We start from the raw sequence: 25,076 nt of genomic DNA, 5'->3' as shown, positions 1-25,076 counted from the left end.
ACATATTCAAGCAATAGTCTGGAAATGATACAGCTTGACAGACAGTAGCTTGGAGGAAAGTAGCTTGGAGAAGGCAAAATCATGACTCAAGAGTGCTACAAAAAATCTTAAAAATCATTTCCTGCAACAGGTTTGAAAAAAGTGGTCTGATTCATTCTAAGATAGAAATGGTCATTTGTGAATTTAAGGTCAACGCTTTAACACATGGGTAACTAGTATTAGAAAAGCTAGAAGCCTATCATTACTGAAACAGTCAATTTCTTTTCCCTTAGAGATGCACTTTGACCAAGGACCTGTTCATGCAATCAAAAATGACTTCACAATCTTTTTGAAAGCACGTCTTTCTGATCTGGAAGATGCATTTTTCAAAGCAGAGCCACCTACATTTTCAGAAAATGCTTTTAAACAAACAGGCTTGCATGGGCTACTTAGATGTTAAATACTCAGGTGAATTTAGCCAAAATGTCCTACTTTATAGAGAAACAAAAAGTCCAAAAATATTGCAATATAGCCTATATATAGCCAGGTTCCATTGTTTTATGAAACATTTTGATGGAAATTCACAAAAAAGTGCTCGTAATCTTGAACCATACATGCAACAAACTGTTTAGAATATGCAGAACATGTGAAAATATTCTTAAATCTGAAATGTTATTTCAGAAAGGTAATGAGCAAAAGGTACTATAAAAAAGCTGAAAAACTGAAAAAATTATTTCCAAATAGCATCAGGGAGATCGCCTTAGACATCATGAAAGCTGTACGAGTGAGTTCCTCACAGCATGACTTTGTTATACAGCTATACAGAAGTGAATATATGGGATGTATGGGGAATAATGAGCTCTTTGGAAGCTAACACGTCTATGTTCAAAGGTTTTCAATGCACCTGTTTTGAACAGAGTTGCATAAGGCTGAATACATGCTGTTTTCTCAGAAGGACTGTTAGGAGAGGATGTTAATATAATGGATGTTTTAGTTTAGCATTAATGACATGCAAGAGGGTAATTGTTTTAAATGCCATGCCAGTGAGGAGTATCTGGAGTAAATGTATTACATGTGACAGGGTTTAGAGAGCTGTGAATTGCTCTTCTTGCTCACCCTCATGTCAGTCACATGTCAACGGTTTGAATTGAATATTTCACATCCATAATAATCCATTTTTTTTTGGTATGCAAGGGCAAAGCAAGCAACAAATGATTCACATTTACATGGCAAACATCAGTCTAAAATATATTTCCAGACAAGACAGGTTGTATGTTACCTGTGAATTATAAATGTTTGTTTATTTGCCCATGGGCTGAACTTTCAGAGAAAGGTGCGCCAGACAGAGTGAGGTGCTTATGAAATATATATGAGGCAAAGGTTAGGACTGACTTTGAAATGTGATGGAAACATATCTTACATTGGTAATCTTATAAGTTTCACAGATATTGCTACCAGGGGTTTCTCTAATGCAGATATGCGTCAATTATTGGACAAGTCACTCCAGCCTATATTCACTACAGTTCATACTGAAAGAAAAAGACATTGTCATTAAAACATAACATCATGTATCAAAAGCTGGTTTGTCCTTGTCACTGGCCTAGTTTTGATTGCTTTGGCTGGCATTTGCATGTCTTCTAACAGTGTGCGATTGCTGTAATGATTAAACATCTCACTGGGTTTGAGTGACATTCAAATTACCAGTGTTTGCCATGCAAATAGACTGTATCGGCTTATCTGTGATAGATTGGCTAGTGGGGCGATTGAGAAAGTGACAATATTAACCAAATCTCCCAACAGGATTTACTGTCTACATTCACTACTGGACTGGCACACCGGTTCTGATCTGGGAAAGACAGAGAATGATGCACTAATCACAAACCCTCAATGATGGACTAGCATGACTACCATTATTAGTGTGGCTGTCCTCAGAGACTTACACATCCTGAATAGCTGTGAAAGAGCCTTGTTACAGTGAGCTGAGTGGTGTAAAGCATCAGCTGTTCTTGGTTTTACCCACTGATGAGCAAGAGATGTGATGGGATTTGTCTCCGAAAGCCCATTAAACATGTATTTTCAGTGACTGGATCACTATCAGATAGCACTTGACTCCATGAGAACAAATTTGGTGGCTTTTAGTCCAGTGGTTCTCAAACTTTTTGATTCCAATACCCTCTTTTGGGCCGAGAATGGTTTGTAATTGTGCTGTGCTGAACCAAGCTCAAGTAGGAATATAACTGGAACCATTCCTTATCGTTCTTAGAACCGTTTGGTCCAATGGTAGAAAAGCGGCTAATGTCTTTTAGCCTTGAGGACAACTGTACTGTATGCTAGAGTACTTCTAACATTTAACAAAATTAATATATAAATGCATTGAGAATGTATTATAGTCTCTATGTTGTGAAAAAATACTCATGACCCATCATGCACTACAAACGTCTATCCAATCAAATGCTGTCTAGAATGAGAATGCTCCTGCCCTACTGCCTGCCAGTAGCAAGTAGCAAATCATGGTTTATTGTGTCATAAACAATTTGGTCTACCTGTTGAGTCTACCTAATATATAGAATGTGTATAAAAATGTATACATTTGTACAGGATTTAGGCTAAGCTTGCAGACTAATCGGCTATTGATAAGCTAAGCTAGCATGTTGAAGGGTTAGCTTGCAAAACATAAGCCAAATTTAAAAAAAAAGAAAGAAAAAAGAAAGAAAGAACAAGAAATGTATAATTTCATAATCTTTAGTCAGATTTGGTTATTTCAAAAACGTATATGGCCATAATAACATAGTTCATATGCCATACATCAAGTGATTTTCTAGGATTTGTAAGCAGGCACTGAATAACTTACCCGTTAAAGGTTCTCTCAAGTAATGGAAACTGTTTGGGGTCTTATTTAGACTCAATGGAAAGACTGAATTGTTCATGAAGAAAAAGAAAATCCTTTTGATATGTCTTTCTCTTTCAATAGCCAATGTGTCAACACAGAAAACTTCTTTTTTAAAAAGCAATTTTCCTAGGTTCTTTAAAAGCATGAATACACTAGTAGAGACACAATGGAAGGCAAGATGTACTGTGAATGCAGTGCAGTTTAAGAATATACAATCCGGATACAAAAATGACATTGATGGCAGTCATAAAAAGGGCCAGAGGAGCTTACTTTCTGGATCTGCAGGCCTTGCTGTGGCCTAAGGCTGGGTTTAGAGGCCAGGCTGGAAGAGTTGAGGTTGTAGTTTTTCTGGCTACGACTCTCTTTCAAGTGTGCCTGGAGCTTTTCTCTCCTTCTCCTGTAGGGGCAGCATAATTAGATAACAATACGAAATATGGGGATATTTATTTACACAAAAACACACAAGCAGACTCATTTGCATGCAAACACATCACCCATCATTTGTAAGAATATTCTCTGACAGTCATGACAGCCCATAGTTATTTTCCAGGGAGATAAAATAATCACTGGTGCACTTAAATGTCACTACATCATTGTTTGATTTTTCTTCTGTCAGTTCGCTCATTCGTATCAAGCGTTTTACTGAAATTGCTGGGCTGTTCCGCACACTCCTTCTTGCTTCAGGAGCTCCAACTTACAGTCAGTTGCTCTTACTGATGCTTGACTCAACTCATGGGTGAAATATGGATATATACTCAACCGCATGGAACAGATCAATCAAAGTTTCTAATGTATCTAAGTGTCTAATGTGGCTATTATTACCCACTTTCCCTATTTATGCCTACAAAAGGCAGCATTTTAAAGCATCGTAAACACTCTCCCAAAGCTGTCCTAAAGGATGTTGTATTAGAAGGTAGCTGCCTATGTAGCTCAGGCAATGCAGACAATGGGCAGCTCTGAGAGTTGAAGAGGGGGAAATAAGCATCCAAATCTTGAGCCTATAATAATTGTGAATATATTTGTCTCAATTGAATACTTGAAACAAGCCAATAAATGCTGAATAGCAAAAGCACATTCAAAGCAGGCCGAAGCATGCCATAGGCCAAAAATGTTTTAATTCATTCCTGTTGGAAAGGTGGCCAGTAGAGCTGTGGGTGCTTTTATGAGAAAGTAATTATGTCCCCACCTCCAGTCATTATGTTTCCGGGTTTCCATAGCAGTCGCTCTTTACTCTAGCTTGTTATATTGTGCCCTTCTTTCAAATGATATGCTCTGGGGAACAGCTCAAGCTTTGATTAATTCTGAAGTCCACTTACTTGTTCCGACAGTAGAGAGCCATGCAGAGGGTGCCTAGAAAGCTGATCCCCATGGCAATACATGTGATAGACATCACTTGTCTTTTGTACACCTCCTTGCTCTCTGTCAGGACAAAACAAACAAGGGGAAGAAAACAAGAAGGCATGAGAAAAACATTCGCTGCTATACAAAAGTGAGATCATAGCACATATGCAGATGCATCGATGGGAAACAATGTCAATGAATGCTGCACATTACTATAAGTAGGATGCTGCAATAGAAGTATAAGAGAAGAAAAAAAGAGAAGAATACGAGAATAAAACATGGCCGACTGTTCTAGTGGGAGCTTCATTTTACAAAATGCTAGTTTGCAATGCGGGTAAAACTGGCAGCTAGTCGTGAAACTGAATTCATTGAAAAGAGGTAAGTAATAGACAGAGTTGTTTATTTATTTATTTTTTGTAAGAATGGATTGCACAAGACAAGTGTTAAAACCTAAATGGACACTAATAAGTGTGAAAAATATCAGCTGTCATTTCTCATATGAAAGAGTAAATCACGCTTGTCTTCACAACTGTTAATAGGCAATCAATCAGATTATACTCAGACACAACACTCTACAAGAGCTGCCACTAACTTCACATTGGACTGAGTATAATGAATGTGTCGACTACATGAGTGTGAGTGTGACTAGAATGAAAACAACCATATGAGCTTTCCAAGGTCATACTCAAAGCAATGTTAACCTCACAGTTCAAAATTAAAGTCACCATGAAATCAAAACGGACAATTCTTATTTTTACGGAATATTGAAGTAGTTATTATAAATGATTTATCCGTGAACATCTTTTTTTTTTTAATTTATGCTCCCTAATCTTTAATCAAAATAACTTTACTCCATCTTGCAGCAACATTTCTTTCAATAGCAAAACCATAACCCTCCAATTTTTGTGTCTCGTTTGAGAAGCCATTTCACTGACATATACATCACAATATAGGGAAGAAAAGATTGTAACCTCCATTTCATATTGACTTTAACAGGGTAAAGTCATCATGGCCATCCAAAGCAATCTCATACTTCCTTAAGGAAAGTCAGTTTACTTAGTAGCCATTTTGGTTACATCCCCAGGCAGTTATTTTATATGTAAATAGGTGGAGGGTACAATGGGGCTAAAGGCGTCTCTGATTTTATTTTCCTCTAAACCGCTAGATGACACTTGCCACAGCGCTTTCCTAAATATCCGCTTTTCAGGATGCACATGCAAATTTGTCTGATCCTTGACGCAGGCAGCAGTTGATTCGGAGGTTTAAAAATGTTGATGATTTAAGTAACAAATGAGAATCGATTCAATTAATGTTTATATTTTCAGACAAAGGTCGTCTTAATGATTTTCAGTTTTGTTCAAGGTAATTAAATAAACAGTTTTTCAATTTCAGGGAAGAATATGTAAAAGTATGGTATTTGGGGTAAAAAGCACACCTGATGTTGGGGCAAAAGGCACAATAATTAACATGATAATAAACAACTGACTGACTTTTCAATCTGTTGATATGACATGGCTTGATTCAGATGGTAAATATCATATATTATATTGGGTATCCATCTTAAAGATAATACCCATATTTATAATGAAACAATTATACGTAAAAATATGATATTAATCAAACCATAAATATTATTTATTGTTACTACTGTAAATCTATAGTAAATATTATGGGATGTCCTTCAATGCTTTCAGAATCTTTACTTTAAAAATAATTGTATTTCCTTTTTATAGTATATTTTTATATTAACACATTTTAATCACAGTATATTTATTAAACAAAAATTAATTCTTTTATTTATCAAAATAAACAGAATATAGTACAAACTTTGCTATAGTGATTCTTTTGAAAAAGTAGACATTATTAAAAAGACATTATTATTTTAGCTAAAGTATTTGTATCAATACTGTGTGCCTTTTGCCCCATGCTGGGGAGCCTTTTACCCCGTGTGTGCGGTAAAAGGCATACATTTATTCGATTTTTAAACAAAACGAATCACTTTTATGATTTATTTTCACACAAAATCTGTTACTCCATCAATGTCCAATGCAAACATTCTGCAATCATACACATTGAGAGTATAGTGAAAAGCATATTTTTTCTTGAGGTGTGCTTTTTTGCCCTGTTGTACTTTACCAGTACAGCTTGAAACTACAAAACTATTAGTTAATATAATATTTATATTATATTTTATTTAAGCTTCATTTTAATTAATGAAATCAATTTCTAGTTTTAGTTAACAAAACAACACTGCTGTAAGGTGAGAATTCCACTTCCTACACCCATCATATCGATTTTACTCATTCATATTTCTATGGGTGGTCCTTCTCCTCCCCCTCAAACTGTTTCAAGATACAAAAAAATCTCCAAAGGCTCAGAGGTTCATATAAGTCCACTAACTCTCAGAAAAGATCAATAAATGAGAGTGCAAAACCTTGTGAAGCTAATAACGCATCGTTCGGTTTCTCTCCTGCTTTCATTATTTATTCATCGTAACGCTTTACAAATTGACTTATTCCCATGCCATTATGTCCACCATCACATAATTAAAGTGACTGGAAACCCTGGGATAAAGTATAAAAAAGGGAAGAGGAGAGATAAGAGGAGGTGGGATGTATTAGCACATCCTCTCTTCATTCTGTGCCCTCTCCTACACATTACCTCATCCTCTTACACATATCATTGATCCTCTCAAAGAGAAGAGTGATGGGGAGAGAAAGTGGGGTGTTATTAATTTATGTCCATACTTTTACACATATCATCAGTGCTTTTGAAAATATTCAAGGTAAAACATGTCTCTGAATAGTCTGTTGCATAGAAAAAGAGACTTTTTGCTGTGTTTTTTCTTATGTTTGTATTCACATTTAGGCATTTGGCAGACATAGTCCAAATCCCACTCAGAGCCACTTCTGTTTGACGTTCTTCTGATGCTTCTAAACTTTGACCCTGAATGACATTGCCAAGATTATGCATGCATAGAATTATTATTATATTATTATCATTATGCTTACATAAAACACCTGACTGTCATTAATCATCTATACAACTTAATCACTAATAGGTGAAAAAGGTTTTTTCATATTCAAGAAAAATAGCATTTTTGGTAAATGCAATAATCAATAAACTTAAGTATCTAATTAAGGCAATTGCACTTATGATTTGGGAGCAACAGGTAATTCAGTTTATTTCAATTATAAATTAGTGCAGGGCTATGAGATACCCCACTGTGAATAATCATACACTCGCCTCTCATTGAATAAGGCACCCACAGCTAGAAAACATAACCAAGAGTAACACTTGCATCCTACTGACACCCACTGCGCTCTGGATACTTTAGTGATCAGCACATCACTTTGTTTGAAACATTTTCAGGATTTGTACATCTGTGAGAGCATTCGAAGAAACGTGAAATTGAAGAAAATGTTGAATTTTTATATATTATATTATATTATTTATTATATGTGACCCTGGACCACAAAACTAGTCATAAGGGTCAATTTTTTGAATTCATATCTGAAAGCTGAATAAATAATGTACATGTAATGTATTGATCGATGTATGGTTTGTTAGGATAAGACAATATTTGGCTGAGATACAACTATTGTTTCTGGAATCTGAGAGTGCAAAAAAATCTGAATTTGGAGAAAATTGCCATTAAAGTTGTCCAAATGAAGTCCTTAGCAACTCATTACTTACAAAAATAATTTTTTTGATAGATTTATGGTATGAAATTCAATAATATCTTCATGGAATACGATCTTTACTTAATTTCCTAATGATTTTTGGCATAAAAGAAAAAATCAATCATTTTGACCGATATAATGTATTTTTGGCTACAGTATTTCTACAAATATACCTGTGCGACTTATTGCTACAAAAAACAAACAAACAACAACAACAAAAAAAACATAAAAGTTGTTCTTTAGAAATTTGTAGTCCTTTGTAACTTTGAATCCTGAAAAATACTGTGGTAATATTAAATATTATGGTTTCCACAAAAATATTAAGCAGCACAACTGTTTGCAACATTGCTAATAATAAGAAATGTTTCTTAAGCAGCAAAACAGCATATTTGAATGATTTCTGAAGGATCTAAATATAGCCTTGAAAAGTATAAGAGACTTATAAAAAAAATATATATATATATATAATAATAATAATAATAATATATATATATATATATATATATATATATATATATATAGTCTATATATACTATATACCTATATATACTATATACCTATAGGATCTAAATATAGCCTTGAAAAGTATAAGAGACTTATAAAAAAATAATAATAATAATAATAATAATAATAATTATATATATATATATATATATATATATATATATATATATATATATATATATATATATATATATATATATATATATATATATATATATATATATATATATATATATATATATATATAAAGTCACTTTATGAGTTCTTTTTTTCAAACAATTCAGATTTCCCTCCATTATCAGTTAGACTGTTCTAGTTTGATATGGAAGTCTCACCCTTGAGTGACAGCAATGTAGCAGCATCTGTTTGCTGGTATTCTATTTATCTTTACGCTTCACTACATATAGCCACATCATCTATTTTTGTGTTTTCTGACCTGTCAGGCCTGAGAGTAAACAGAAGTATGGTATTTTTCAGACGTCACAGCTGTGAGTTAAGCATGTTTGCATGTAAGTGTGACCTAAGTGTACACTTTTGGAGGGCACAGTGCCCTGGCAGGCAGAGGTGCCATGAGGTAACAGTGCTCGACTGATAACCATGATTGAACTGGATAACGATTGAGAGACCTGACATTTCAGTGGCGCTTCAGGCATCTCAAAGACACATCAAAGAGTTCAACCCCTCACACACACACACACAACTTGAACGCTTGTAGTCAACCTGGAATAACAGAGTTTCACTTAAGATTTCAATCACATTTACAGAATATACAGGATTTATTTTCCCCCCCCTGATTTTTAACTACAAAAAACATCCACTGTCAGCCACTGTAAGGGTTAAAAAAAAGACCCAGGGAGATTCACTAAACACTTGTGTCATTTTAGCTTGAAACCTTGTGTCTTCTTTACAAAATACACACAATCCAGCATAGAATGCAAATCTGTAAATGTAAATGAATTATTTATTCTATTCAGAGAGAACATACATCCTTTCTATGCAAATGAGGCTTATTATAGAATACACGTAGTATTCACCTAGCATAATTAACATCTTACCATAAACTTTGTAAATTTTATTTAGAAGAGACATTTGCATATATTTTCTTGTAATCATGGCAGCATTAATTAATACAATTATGGAGAAGATCGCTATAACCGGGCATATATCCAGATACGCGGCGGTCAAAAGTCATACTGTACAGTCCCAGCAAACTATGCCAGTGGTAGTCTGATGCATCCTCCACAATTTAGCAAATTTTGTAGGTGTTTTTTTTCGTTACCTCATTTGAATAATTCCTTTAGTGAAAAGGGTGCGAAAACATTTCAGACAGCACAGGCAAACCAATGATGATATTAGGCTTCCTAGTGAATTCCCCCATAGAATTGACCCAGAGGCAGCAGATCTGTAGATCATACATCTGTATACATCACATGACTGAATTGCAACATGGTTTCTTAATTAAACATACAGAGTTTATTAAATTCACAAAATGAAAATATCATATGTGAGTTCAGAGATTAAAAATAAGGATGCCCACTGAGACAGTAGGTAAAAGTCTGGATTTTTTTTTAATTATTATTTTTTAGAATAATTTTTAAAGAAAACTTAAAACTTAAGCAAGTATTGGCCAGAATTATATATATATATATTTTCTGAAACTATGTGCAGGGCTAGGAAAAAAATCAGTACTACTAACAAATCCTTGATGTCCAGCAATTCTATGTTGATTTTTATATAAACTTACATGTTCTGACTTATTTCCAGGGCTGTAGCAATAATTTTAACAATTCAAAACTAGAATAATTCTAGAAATGTGCATTCTCACCCCCTAACACATTTGTTTTTCAAATTATCCCTGGATCCTCATTTTATTCTATACTTTTACTTCTGTCCTCTCCGATGTGCCTCATGCTCACTAATGGGAAAGCCAAGCTCAGTATGAGGTCTTAAAAAGGCTAGGAGTAATCACTCTACTCTCTTTCATTAATGCCCACTCTTTGTCGTTGCTGCTAAGAGGAAGTGAAACTATCATTACAGGTATCATTCTGAGCTCTGAGTGTGCACATGGCAGCTATCAAACCATCACAGAAAACTAATTCTAAAACGAAGGCTTAAACAAGCTGTCACGCTGAGTCCTACAGCTGTGTGAGATAAAGCAATGCATGAAAGCACGCCTCAGCCTTTACAATCTTCTTTTTTAAGATGGCAGAATCAAAACACTTAGGTCCTGACACAAATGATACACTACGTGTGGTTTTGTGGCTTACATCTGCATATCCATGATGTCTAAGTGCTCCCTTTGTCATTCAGTGACTCGGAATTCGACAGACAGACAGGCAGATGCACAGACAGCTAGACAGACAGACAGACAGGTAAATATAGATAGACAGATAGATAGATGAGTGTGTTGAGTCAAAGTCCTTTTAAAGCCCCGGATATACTTCACTTTCAGCGCCCGCGCATCTTTCAAAGTATACTAAACCACGGACGAGTTCGACACATGCGCAGTACAATTTTTTCTATACTCTTTACCAGACAATTATCATCAGCGGGACATTCGCTGGCCAGGATCGGAGAAGAAAAATAGTGTATCCATCATTGCAACATAGTTCAGAAGATACACCAAGAGAACAGGAATCAAAAACGATGGAGAAGGCATGCTTATGAGTTTACTCGTCTTGTATTTGAATCGCTCTTTACACACTCTTCTTCGACGACTGCACATTGTGCTCAGTACTGTGCGTATTGCCACCTAGTGTACTCTTCTGTCCTGCTGTTGTACGCACACTGTCCGCGGGTGTCTCGAAATTTGGGCTGCACGTGGACGGGGTGTGCGGGCGGCCGTGAGCCCTCTGCATGACGAAAATTACGTGTGCACGAACGCGGAGGGCTGAAGTATACCCGGGGCTTAAGACAAGTCATTTCACTCGGCAGCCATCTTTGAAATGCCCCTTGGGTAGCTATTGCAGTCATGCAAGTGCAGCTCCTATATCTTTGAATGGGGAAACATCAAATTCTCCAAAGATGTTCAACAAGCTTACAATTAAATTTCATATTTGAAATCACCAATTAAATTTGACAACTGTCTCATACATTTTGTTTCCTTTACCAGTCGCGATTGGCTCTTGTATGCTGGGTTCAGGCTACATGATTATTTTTGTCTATTACAATAGTGACGTGTCAGATTATGCTAAATTCTTGCCATGTCATGGACAAGAACATGTCAAACTACAAGTTGCTTCCCGACCAATCATCGCATGCCTTTTTTATCGACGTGCGTGATGTCACAGAGAAAGCGGAACTAGTGACTGACTTCCAGAAACAAGAAAGTAAACAAACTACCGAAGCGGTATGTTAGCTTAATGCTAATTCCACCGGGTTGCTGAAGCGCCTGTGCTATCATTAACAAGCATTTATCTTTTTTTACTCAGTCGTGGTTAGGGTTGGGAACCGAGAACCGGTTCTCATCCGGAACCGGTAGTGTTTTTTGAAAAGAACCGGAACCGTGCAAGATTTCTAGGTTTCGGTTCCGAAAACGGTTCTGGTGTGATGGGTGGGCGAAGTGCGGGAAGCGTATCCTATAATAGAGACATCTCACCTCATGAATATAATAGCAATGAATGCATGACAAAAATAAAATCACTACATTCAAATCTGCGTTCGCGTTGCCGTTGATCTAAACAGAGTCGTCATGAGTAACGTTAGATATAAACAGCTTCACAATCTTTTCAAACACACAGTATCATTATTTCTGTGTGACAAATATTCCAATTATCACAGAAGTATGCAAAAGTTTATTATTCAGATAGAAACGCCGATGTTACAGATCAAAATATAATAAATCAGACTGCACGATTTTAGCCCTGATTTTGGCTCGCCGACAGGTTTTGAGAAATCGCCGACAAATGCCCGAAATCACAGGCAAATCGGTGCTCGTTCACGCGAGTGACAATCACGCAGTGTGAATGAGCAAAGACGCGATCTGAGAGAATCGCCGACGAGTCGCCGACACCCGTGAGATATTTGGCATGCTAAATATCTGGACCTGTCGGCGATTCAAAATCCTGCTGTGTGAAAAGTGTTCTGACTGAAAACTACATTGGCGATGACCGACAGCCAATGAGAGAGCAACATACAGAGCAGCGGGGAGTTCGGGGAGGAGTTATAGACCACAATATCAGCAAGCATGGCTTCGTTTCACATAAACATTACAATTCTATCAAACAGAAACAAAGCACAAACATTTGCTTGACCATCTGCAACAGTAGCACATTGAAAAGTTATGTATTTACCTCCAGCTCTCATTGCAGAACACACAATCCACAGTCTCCTCAACCATTCCTCCTCCATATTGTTCTTTTCTTTTTCTTGTTTTCGCTGCAAATCAGCGCACAGGCAATTCGTATTGCAAGCTTCTTGCGGGCTACCGTTTTTAATAATAATAATAGGCTTGTTTGAGATGAGCAAATTCTGCGCAGAACCGATCACCGGTGATCACCGCGAGATGCATGCCGGTTAGAAATGTGTCCGAGGGTGGTCCGCCTTGCTCTGATGTCATGCTGACATGTGTCAAAAACCTCTCGCGAGGGCGAGGCGGACGTGTCGGATTCTGCAGTCGAGCGCAGTTGCTCTCCACCGACTGCGCTGACTAAAAAACGACTTGATGACGACACAGGATAAAGCTTATTGGTTTAAACAACCGTGATGTATTGATCTCTTTTAAAATGTTTGATTTTAAAACACTAATACCATGATTTTATGTGTATAAATTATGTGTGAATATTCCAAAAGTCTCTGACAGTGTGATCTCTCTATGGGTTATGTGATTGTTATCATATTTATAAAAATATATAAAAACATGTCTTTAATTAAAATAAAATTGACTGATACACACATTCTTCGAATGGAAATAAATATCAAGTACATTGGGTGTATTGTTCATTATGTTTGTTTTCATATAAAAGCAACAGAACGTAATTTACATCCAGTTTATCAGCAACACAGCGCACAAGTGTGAATCCCGCGATATCCGCCTTAATCTCGCAGGTGTCTGATGCACTACGAGAAAGGAGAATTGTCCGTCTTGCCTGCACTTTTTTCACTCCTCCCCTCACTGCAGCCACCTACTCTCGGCTGAACTTCAGGCGAGGCTAGGCACATCTCAAACAAGCCTAATAACTCCGGTCTTGCATGCATGATATCGCGTTGTTTCCTTGTCACATCTCGCGTGTGTTTGGTTGTGAAACGTAGTTTGCGTGCCAGACAGAGTTGTCGGCGATTCTTCCTATTGTAAAGTCATGCAGTGTGAAATCCATCGTGCAGTTTGAACACAGCAGCGACTGAATGCTGGCCAAGATAGTCATGCAGTGTGAAAAGAACAGTGACCCGACTGCTTTGAAAATCGTGCAGTCTGAACTCGGCTTAACTGGACTTCAAATGACGACTGTATTGATTTCATTGTTACGCCAGTAGGTGGCAACAAAAATCACTGAATCATTCTTTCAGAAACAAGTCTTTCTGAATCCAACTTACAAAAATATTGTTTCACCTGTCTGGATCTTACATGTGTAAAACTTTACAAGGTTCATTTATGAACTAACCATGAGCAATACATTTGTTAATGTATTTGTTAATCTTTGTTAATGTTAGTTAATGAAAATACAGCCATTCATAGTTTGTTCATGTTACTTCAGAGTGCATTAACTAATAATTCAACGCTTGATTTTAATAATGTATTAGTAAAAGTTGAAATTATCATTAATAAAAATTAATAAATGCTGTAGAAATGCAGTTCATTATTAGTTCATGTTAATGTAGTTAACTTATGTTAACTAATTAACCTTATTGTAAAGTGTTAGCGAATATGAGATTAGCAGTCTGTTCAATTAATTTTAAAAGAATAATAAACACAAAAAGGACTGTTTGAGTCGAGTATTGTGCATTTTTCCCTTGCTACCATATTTTACTAGTTGTTTAATTATTTTAATGGAACCGGAACCGGAATCGTTAGGCAGAACCGGAATATTTCTTACGATTCCCAACCCTAGTCGTGGTAGTCACTCGAATAAACATCATAAAGGCAGGAGTATTGTTGCCATAGCTCCTTTATTTAACTTTTCCTTTATTGCATAATTCCACCTAGTAGCACCAATACCATTGCCTCTCTTTGGTTTTACCATGTTTGAAAGCTGTGTACTGAAGAGTTTCTGTGCTTCACAGATGTGATGGAACCCGTTGTGGAGGAGAAAAAAAAAACTAAACATGCTACTCTTTCTGCTGTGACATTGTGAAGCGTCACAAACGCAGCATCAATTGTTGTCCACTATGACACACTATACGAGATTAAATGATCGATTCTTGCGTCCCGACACCCATTGTCCTTTACGAATCACCACCACACCCTACGTCAAACAGATCATGCCAAAATCAGGTTGATATTATGTAGTCTGAACCATAATTTAGAAGGCGGAACTTATTCCACCATATTGCATGTTGCACATTCTCCCATTCATAGTAATATGAATGCATGGTCTTTGTATATCTGAAGTCTTTGGTTGAGCTCTGTGAAAGTGTCAGCTCAGTAATTAACCTGATGAAATCAGTTACTCTGACCAACTTGCATATGAGCGTGCTGACAGAAGTGAGTGCATCTATCTTGAAGAGTTTGGTTGGACAAAAAGAAAAAAAGGAAAAACAATCAAAATCCAGATATCAAAGTAAGCGGAGAGCCGGCTGCTCTCAATCAGGAACCTTCTGGAGGAGACATACTATAGGTCTCAACAATGGAAATTGGAAATCAGCGTGAACAAAATCCATCTGCCTGTTACCCTCGGTCACCCATCGATCTACAGCTCTGAGAATCTTCACAGCTCTATAATCAAAATACTGATAGACATTTCTCGCTCTAAGGCACGAGATGATGTCACATTAATATCACTTAATATGGGCTAATAGAGAATCCGAAGCAATTAGTTTAGATTCTGTGATGCAAAGCAGATAACTGTGTATTTGGACAAAAAAATAAATATTGAATATTGCATATTATTTTACAGAACTCCACTTTTAGCCTACATATGTGAGATTAAATGTACAACATTGTATTAAACATGAATATGTAGTAAAGACACTGATACTGTTACCTCTGAAACTGTGCTAACAATATGAATTCACTTTCACTGTCTCCTGTCACTGTCCTCTCAACATTTCAATGCCGTTTCCAAGGAGACCAAAGAGCATTGGAATTCTGCAGTGGAATGCGGGTGAGTGATTGGAGGAGAGGAGAGATTAGTTTGAGAGCAAATGAAAGGTTGACACCTATGATCTCAACCGTGTGCATTTATAATTTGCTCTCTGTTACTAATCTCTGACCACACACTAGACTAAGTGCTTTGGTAGTTCAAATAACTTTAAGATCAGGCAAATTCTCGTCCTGTCAAATGTGAATGAAGCAGTCTTATGCTTCAAATATTACATCTCTACAAATGTGGATGCATTTGTGATGACTCTGGGGGTATCTTTATAGAAGTTGTTTGTTGTGAAGAGTCAAGAAGGGAAAACAGCATTTTAGCCCACATACAGTGCACAGTCAAAAGAGATAACAGGAACGTTCACATTCAAACACATGCAATGAAAAGAGAAGCACGACTGCACAAAGCAGATACACTGCCACCTCGGCTCATATAAACTCTCTAAGCATGATTCATCGCTGTGCCAATAAGAAAGCGCTTTCTTTTTCTTACCCATGAACTCAATGCCCAAGTGATCCACTGCTCCAGCGAAGATAGAAGAGGGCAGCGGTGAAGGAGGAGGGAGGGAAAAGAGGAGAGAGAAAAACAGGTTGTAAGAAACACTTATTGTTTGCATTCTATTCTCATAGCAAATAGTTAAAGTGGGATACTATTTACGAAAGAGCCTTGCGATGGTGTACAACTTGGTCGAAAAAATTCATGTGAAGCAACACTGTGGTTGAAATGTTGCACAGATTTTTCTTTCAACATTTGCAGATAAAACATTACGATAAACCGCTTTCATCTCTAATTGTGGATCAATATCTGCAGTTCATGATATGATCATGATATTCATTTCTTTCCTGTGGATCAGAATGAGGACTAGCAGGTACACCGGCACTGCAAAATAAAATTATTTTATTCATTTATATTTTTGCCCTGTTTCCTTGTTATCTTTAAAACAATATAAATTTACTTGAGAAGTAAAATTATGCAAGATAAGAATTGTTTTTTTTATAAAATATATTTTGGTTTTTGTATATTTTTTCCTTAGCCTGGTAATACCAGACTCTGCTACTTCACTTTGCTTCGTAGACAGAGTCTGGAATGGCATAATAGAGAAGTGTTTTCTCTCTCGCCAGGGGGCGCTTGTCTGAAGTTTAAAATCATTGGTTACCCGTAAGCCAATCAGATACGTTTAGTTATGACGTATGTTATGTGCCTGTACAGCCGCATCGAAGCACAGACATCATGCATCGAACTCAAATCTATGATTGAACTTCCACTGTAAACCTGTTGTAAACACATGATAAAACAAATGTTTATCAAACACTCTTCTTGTTCTGGCTTCAGTTTGAAAAAGAGTTGAATGTTCTCCATAACAGAGCGAATTGCATCCCGTGTCTCGTTTCCCATTTCCGCGGTCGTTTCGGTTTTCGATTTCTCTAACCTACAATGTAAAACTCGGCGCTTAGCATCTACGTCACGGCTCTCAGCCCGCCCTCTGTTCGTTGATTGGCCCGGCTGTTTCCAGACCGGTGGTAAACAGAAAGCTCTGACGCTGTCTCAGACTGAGTACAGAAGCGAAATGAAATTGAGCGGAAGTAGGAAGTCTGATGTAGTCAGGCTATTTTTTCCTTACCAAATTGTTTTTTAAATGAATTATAAATTATAACTGATTAAGTGTAAATCGAACCAAAATATTAAAGTATAAATATAACACAAGTTAACTTAATTCAATAATAACTTATGCTACTAGTGCTACTACTACTTATAAAAATATAAATAAATAAATGTAGATACCAATTTCTTCCCCTTTTTCTATTAATATTACTTCAGGCAAAATACTTTTTTAAGATATTTAGATTTTTTTTTTTTAACTGGAAAACAAGACAAATACTTAATGATCAGGGACTGAATTCGAAGTTTTTAGGATGTTAGTTGATATATTAAGTAGTGGTACGATCACTGATTTCATGATATTATTGCCTCTGCCCCAATAACATATTCTAATGTCTCCTGTAAATCAAACCTCAGGAATACATTTTCATTCTGCCAGAGAATTCCCAGGAGCTGAAGGAATAGAAGCTGTGCTCCATCACGTATGCTCTGTCGCAGATTTAGGAGTGCATGCCATTTATTTTTGCCTCTCTTTAATGCAGTGGAGTAAACAGTATGAAGTCAGAGTACAATACTGTATCTCTTGTGGATCTGTGAATGTGTTGACAGCAGTAGGATAAGATGCGATGCTCTTACACAAAGACAAATATAGATACCATTTCTGGTCAGGCTCTAAGATTTTAGTTCATTTCTTATTTATGATAACATCCTTTTCTCCTACTCAGCATGCCATCAGATTGGGCTAATTTGACTGTCTGCGACGGGATGATTGCAAAAGGCTCTTCAATGTTGCTTCAAGTGTGAAGGTTTTAAACCTCCCACCTGAAACAGAAGTCTGACAGGAAAATGATGGCATAGTTAAATTTGGAAGGGAAAGTTAGTTGCAGTCAAGATGCATGCGTGTTGGTGCCCTTGGGATTCTGTGTTTGGGAATGCCAAAAAACTCATCACATTTCTTTCAGAATCTCCTCAAAAACTGTCAGTATCCACAACAGAAATAAACCTGTAGGCGTCTCTATAACATAACATTGTGAGCGGTCCAACTGAGATGCTCTCCCATCCATAACAAACACAGGGCTTTCTTGCATCATTGGCTCCGTGCCGACAATTCTGACCTATCCGGGAAAAGTAAGGGAGCGATAAGGCTGGAGCGTATAGCAGTGACTGTGCCTTTATGTCATAATGTGAGCAAAGACAGACTGTGAGGCAGGTGCAGACTGTGGGGTTTCAAGCCCATTTACTTCCCCTATTCAAACGCACACATCCAGACTGAGCCAAAAATAAGACCTTCTACATGTCTGGAGCTGCTTGTATAAAGCTATGAGCCTTTGGGGACATTTTCTCCTTCTAAACTGCCCTCAAAACGACCAAGGACTCAAACACCCTAATTGCACACCTTCTGTTACTGGCTACTCAGAATAAATGCCCAGCCACTTGAGTAAACGTAAAGAGTCATGCCATAAGTGGCTCATATATTACAGTTCTCAATAGCTGATTTTACATACTGCTCAGTATCTCAGATGAGATCAGTTGTGTCCCCGAGACAAGGATGAAGACGGACAAGGCTACTGATGCTTCGCTTGTCGTCCTTGAGAAAAACACTCATTTTAAATTGCCTCAGCCACAGGTTCACAGGAAATGTGCCTCAAATTGTGCCTACTGTCCCCTGAAGTCGACCTGGCATGAGGGCTAGCGATGAAACATTAATCTACTGAATGAGACTGTCTCATGTATTTATCTGTCCTACCATGGAGAAGTTTAAACACTCTTTCTGGAACTTGGCAGTATCTGTCTCTCTATCAAGGAGAAATGGGTGATTGTGCTTGCTTTTTCTAAATGTAATTGCACCCGATAGCCTTGTAATGCCTTGTAAATCCTGAGGCTTAGTGGTATACAAAATAAGAATAAAGACTTATACTGCCAGTCTAATACCGTGAATTATGACACTGTTTTTTTGGGGGCTGGCAACCATTGTAGTTGTCTGCAGGTTTGTTTGCTTTGCCCTAATAGAGAAAACCAGTCTTATGAAATTCATAAAACATAAACAAAACGAGAATTACCTGTATGCTATGCCATTGATTCGCCTAAAACCCTCGGAAACATAATAAAAATAACTGTAATTCAGTGGACTTTATGTTTATAAAAGAGCAGGCAACATTAAAATGATAAAATAAACTAATGTTTCTAATGTACAGTGTTTTATTTGCTCAAGAAATACTATGTGCGTTCTTTGAAGAACTGAGAAGAGACTTCTCTGATATTTTGCGTCTAGTTGTAGCCAATATGCTATGCTATAGAAAATGAACAAATTTAACATAGCACAATTCAATTTGCTCTGGAACAAGTAATAGATTAATAAAACCAAAGATTGCCCGTTTTATGTACCCAAAATGAACTATATCTCATGTTTAACCACTATAAGACCCAGCAGCAAATTACACGAACCCGCCGCTGATGGCCTGGAGCTTGCATCTCGGAAAACGTCTAAACAAATTGTAAAACAGGTGCTATGATTAAATATGAGTCACATGTTTCAGGTCTAAACAACTACATTCTCATCTAAAAAACTCTTAAACAACAGTTTGTGGTACAAGCAGTGTAGTGGATTTGCTCGGCCGCCATAACGGTTGCTTCAAGCAGAGTGATACAAACAGTGAAAAGATAAGAGTGCTGTTTTCACTTAAATATTGCATGGCTATCAGCCAATCAGATTCGAGAACCAGAAAGAGCTGTTGTATAAATAGTTTTATAAAATGGCTAGTTCCTGTCCTTGATTCTGATTTTATTCACGATAAAACACGGCTATGACCACTTCACCCAACGGTTCTGTGTATCACTACACAACACTCTTAGCAACCAGTCTTAGCAACGTAAACGGTATGTTCTCAATTGATATTGTTCATTGAAGCTTACTGTATTATGCAGAAGAGTATTGTGAGAAAGAGATCAAGTGAGCGAGTTTATTACCTGCATTCAGATTTAGCACTTTCCTTCAGGTCAGTCCTATGTTCATAATAAAAAATCTGTTTAAATGTCAGATGTATTATCCTGTCCTTTTAACAGTTAAAGGGTTTTCCCGTGACTGACAACACTAGTCAAAGCATTTGTCAGTTGCGTCTTGTTCCGTGTTCACAACAATACAGTCTTTTCAATGTAAAAGTCTTTGCTACTGACTGACACATTCATGAAGACAGTCTTTGCCGCCATCTAATGGTGTAATAATGTAATTTCTGTTGCTGATTACAGTCAAGGTCTAGTTTTTCCGGTGGAAGGAAGGCTTTAGTGAAAGTTTACCTTATGAAAGTTGCATTCATACATATTTTTGGCTTTAATATTTGTATTGCGTGGTAACCGTTTTATAAAAGCAATAAGGTACTCGAGGCTAGTACTGTATCGTGAATAAGTCACGGTTGAATTCATGATACAGCACAGCCTTGAGTACCTCATTGCTTACATATTTAACCGGGTGTGTCTCATACGTCCTGAAAAGTGAAGCCGCGGGCTCTTTGATCGCCCCCTGGTGGCTGGATGCAGTACAAGTCATAAACCCGCCCTCTCAATGCAAACTAATGGCACTTGTCAAAATAACAAAAAATTAATTACACATACAATAAAATTTTCCGAAAGATGGTTTTGGTCATTTAAGGTAGTTGTTATCATGCTGATATATATTCAATAGTTCATTTTTGTGATCAGTTTGATTTTTGCAAGCAATTTGGTGCTATAGAAATGGGGCGTGTCGTCACGATTTACAGTTGATTGACAGCTTCTCTGAGGACTGTCGGAGCTTTGAGGGGAGATTGAAGATGAATAAATAACTATTATTTTTCGATTTCTGTGTTATTTCTCACTGACAAAAGTTGTTGTTCAGCAGTAAACTGTCCTAACCGACCTACAGATCTGACAGATCACTGAGTTTTTTTCGGTCATGTTAAATGTGGGCTTTATAAGCTAAATGTTATTAGCCAAGATAACACGGCCAATGTTAGCCATGACGGAAAAAGCAGGTGATCATAATCTGGCAGTTACTAATTATCTTTATGGTTATAAAATAATAATTATCAGGACAAAACTAATCCTACTCTAGTTAATTAAAGAGCACTGTCTAACGTTACAGCAATCGATCTGCCGTAGAGTTAGTTCAACTAGGTTTCAAAAATATTATTGCTCTAGAAACGGAATTTTTTTTACAAGTATAATTTTAATTTGTGTATAATTTATTTATTTAAAATACATCAATTACAATATGTTGTTTTGACCTAGTTATGAGTAATTTAGTTTAAAACTGAACAATGTGCATTAATAAACATTCAAATAAATGTAAATTCCTTATTGCCAGATGTAATTAGCATCGTTTAAGCCAAATGAAAAAGGGAGGAGGAAAAGAAAAATATAATAAACAATAGATAATAAAACAAATAGGTGATCTGATCTTGGTGACGCAGATGTCTGGGCGGAAGTTTGATACTGCGACTCCGACTCCGCCTCCGCCTCCTGGTTTCACTGACGAGTCTTTCTGCGCATGCCCAGGTTCCAACATGTCAACGCCCATCATCGTCCGTTTTACCTTCAGTTCATTACAATGGAAGGAAGCGTCGTCGCGTCGTCCATCTTTTTTACAGTCTATGTATTTAACTATCAATAATTTTATAATAATCAAAATAGAAAATTCCAGTCATACAATCAAGCTGTTAATTTGAGTACTACAGTAATACAAAATGTGAACGATCAGATTTTTGAACTTAAGGCTGGAATTTTCAATCTTATGTATTCTCAGAGCTATAGAAGTACAGAGTTCGAATTAAAAATAGATAGCCCACATCAAGTCCAATTTCAGATAGAGAGAATGTGACCTCCAATATTTAGGTCTGCAGGAGCTGATAAGGGGTTTGGCTGAAGGGTTGTGACATTGCCAATCACAAGATGGTATCGTTTTATCTCAAGGAAGACACCTTTCAAGATCTTTGCTTTGTAATGTAGAACTTGACATCTCATCAAAAAATAAAATCAGCCTTGGAGCTGGGGGATGGGTCAGGGATATCTTGTCATCATCCTCCTCACTTTCTCTCATCAAGCATATATGGTGTTCTTGAACCATGTTCTTGACTGTGTCCTTCTAACATCTCCAATCACACACCCCCCCTCCACTCACTCACACTCAACTGCTGTAGGAAGGCGTTCCGTTTCTTCCCTTTCGTTTTTTTTTTTTATTTTGTCAGCAGACAGACACACCTCCAGTGACATCTCCCTGTCAGAAATAAGATGGATTCCATTTTTTTCTGTGAATTCTATTTTGCCAGTCCCAGACAAATTTTATACACTGTCACTTTCAGACCGTAAGGATGAAACTTGAATATGACAATGAATAAATTATTTACTTCAGATACTCTGTGATATCCAATATTGTCTCCTCAGCTATTGCACTGATCACCTTTTTTAACTGTCAGCAAAGACTTGAGTTTGCTATAAGCTTCTCTGAACAGTGTTTTGGTTTCTGGGTTCTTTAAATCAACAGCACATAAATGGTTTCCCAAAGAACTACAGTAAATAATAAAAATGTGAATGTGTAAATAGTTCTCCTACGGCATGACATGAATCACAGAAAGCAACCGCTGACTGCATCAGAGTGTCTTGATATAGCATCAAAGCTGCGCATCATCTCAGAATGTTATCATTTCTAAAAAGATCATATGATGCTGAAGTCTAAATGTCATTTTATAATAGAAAACTGTTATATTGAATTGTAATAATATTACTGTTACTGTTAATATTACAATATTACTGTTTTTACTGTATTTGTGATCAAATAAATGCAGCCTTTGTGAGCACAATAGACTCAAACTTTTGAACGAACGGGAAAAATAAAGTGGCCAATCAAAAAGAGAAATACAGCAATGGGTGCTTCAAGTGTAAACACAATGGGAGTGATTTAATTTAACACATCATGATGCACCAATCACATCCAGTACAGACATGTTGTCAGTCTGTAAAATGCTTTTTCAGTTCTAATTGTAACCTTTAATTTTAAGCGTACAGCTGCTCAGACCACTTAAGCCTGTGAGCCGATTCAAAATCTAACAGAAAATCGACAGAACTTGAACAGAAGTTACTTTAATAAAACAGAATGAAAAAGAAGAATTACAAATATAGTTTTATATCTGAGTGGGGTGTTGTTCCTTTCATTATCTTCAATATCACCTGTGCAGCACAAATGCTTGCGCGCTCATTAAAAGTTTCAGTGTGTGTGCTCAAAGAAAAAAAGAGACTAGTGAAACATGTTAGACACTAGCCATGCTGGTCTTAGCATATCAAAAAACCCTCTCACCTCACAGGGGTCATGTGAGAAAGCATCTTATCTTCCAGTCTGAGCTATAACATGTTCACTAGCTTGTATCACACAGCACAGAAACTGTGAATAGAAAGGTAACGTTTTTCTCCACTCTTTTCTAAACTGCCTGCACTGATATTGACAGCAATTTTAGACATTCACACACAACGAGCGTACAATGAGAAGATGCAAAGCACAAAGGAAGGATCGAATGAGATCATAGGATGAGAAAGGAAGATTGTTCTGTAAGTAACATACAAATCAGGAAAGCAAGAAGGATAGCGAATATCACTGCATTTCCTCTGATGTTCTGTTGGAAGTGTTCTGCTTTTCTCCACTGTCATTCCCTGGTGAAGTGATGTAGAATGGAAGGTTTCATCAGCCAGATGGCAGCAAACTCCCTAAGCTCCAACTAGAAGATCCTGTAATACACATTCTGTTCCGTGTTATGGGTGAATGAGAGGGCTGGTTGGATCTATGTGATCTTTGTACTTCACTGCTAAATTTTTGACATTTCCAACTGAATAGACCAATTTTGTTTTTGTACTAATGATAATAATAATCTTAATGCCATAATACGATTATGAATTAAGTACTAAGATTTACAACCAGGGAAAAAAATACAACTCAAATCACTTTATGGATTTTGTTCAGTGGTGAAAAGTGCAAAAAGATATTAAATGGATATTTACCCAAAAATACCTTTTTCTTTTGTTGAACATAAAAGAAGATATTCTTTTTTTTTTTTTTTTTTGGGTGAATTGTTACCAGAACTGTTTGGTTATAAACATTCTTTAAAATGTCATATTGGTTTTGAATGACATGAGGGTGAGTAAATTCTGACAGAGTATTAATTTAAAATATTAAAATAAAATGCATAAAAATATTAGAATGTTTAAAATAAATGTTTACAATTTTGCAATATGTACACTACCATTTTTTAAAGAAATCAATACTTTTATTCAGCAAAGGATGCTTTAAAATGATTAAAGTGACAGTACATATTTTTTGCATTGTTTTTTTTTTTTTTTTTTTTTTTTTAATCTGTTTAAAGTAAATGTTGAACTTTCTATTGATCAAAGAGTTCCACAAAAAACAATGATGAATTTTTTAACAATGATGATAATAAGAAATGTTATTACGAACGATCATGTGACACTGAGAACTGGAGTAATGGCTGCTGAAAATTCAGCTTTTTTTTACCAACCTCAAAAATGTTAAATGGTATGTGGAACGGATGTAAAAAAAAAAAAAAAAAAAACTTATTTATGCATGTCCAATTATAAACATCCTGTAAAAAAACAAATCACTCATGAAGAAGTAATGGACAACAACCAATTTGTGGTTGCCTTTGTGTTTTACCTTTACAAACTGTCATACCAATGAGCACAAAGATAAGTAGCCATGTTTGCTATATGTTATCATTCACTGAGTCAAGATACTGAATAGTTTTTAGAATAGCTGAGGCAGCCCTCTGTCTAGGTTGACTCCCAGTGCACCCTAAG

General features: G+C 36.5%; 1 protein-coding gene across 1 annotated transcript in view; it reads right to left on the bottom strand.

The window, feature by feature from the left end:
* LOC137020024 (pro-neuregulin-3, membrane-bound isoform) overlaps nucleotides 1-25,076 on the bottom strand; it is a 372,413-nt gene that overhangs the window by 15,877 nt on the left and 331,460 nt on the right. The window contains exons 4-6 of the mRNA XM_067385207.1: nucleotides 16,137-16,163; nucleotides 4,186-4,288; nucleotides 3,140-3,266 (exon numbers count right to left, since the gene is read on the bottom strand). Coding sequence (XP_067241308.1) covers nucleotides 3,140-3,266; nucleotides 4,186-4,288; nucleotides 16,137-16,163 — 257 coding nt within the window. The remainder of the gene's footprint in view (nucleotides 1-3,139; nucleotides 3,267-4,185; nucleotides 4,289-16,136; nucleotides 16,164-25,076) is intronic.

The sequence above is a fragment of the Chanodichthys erythropterus genome, chromosome 5 (assembly GCF_024489055.1).
Source record: "Chanodichthys erythropterus isolate Z2021 chromosome 5, ASM2448905v1, whole genome shotgun sequence".
NCBI classification, from domain to species: Eukaryota; Metazoa; Chordata; class Actinopteri; order Cypriniformes; family Xenocyprididae; genus Chanodichthys; species Chanodichthys erythropterus.
The sequence above is the reverse complement of the archived record's forward strand: the minus strand, read 5'-3'. Positions and strand labels throughout refer to the sequence as shown.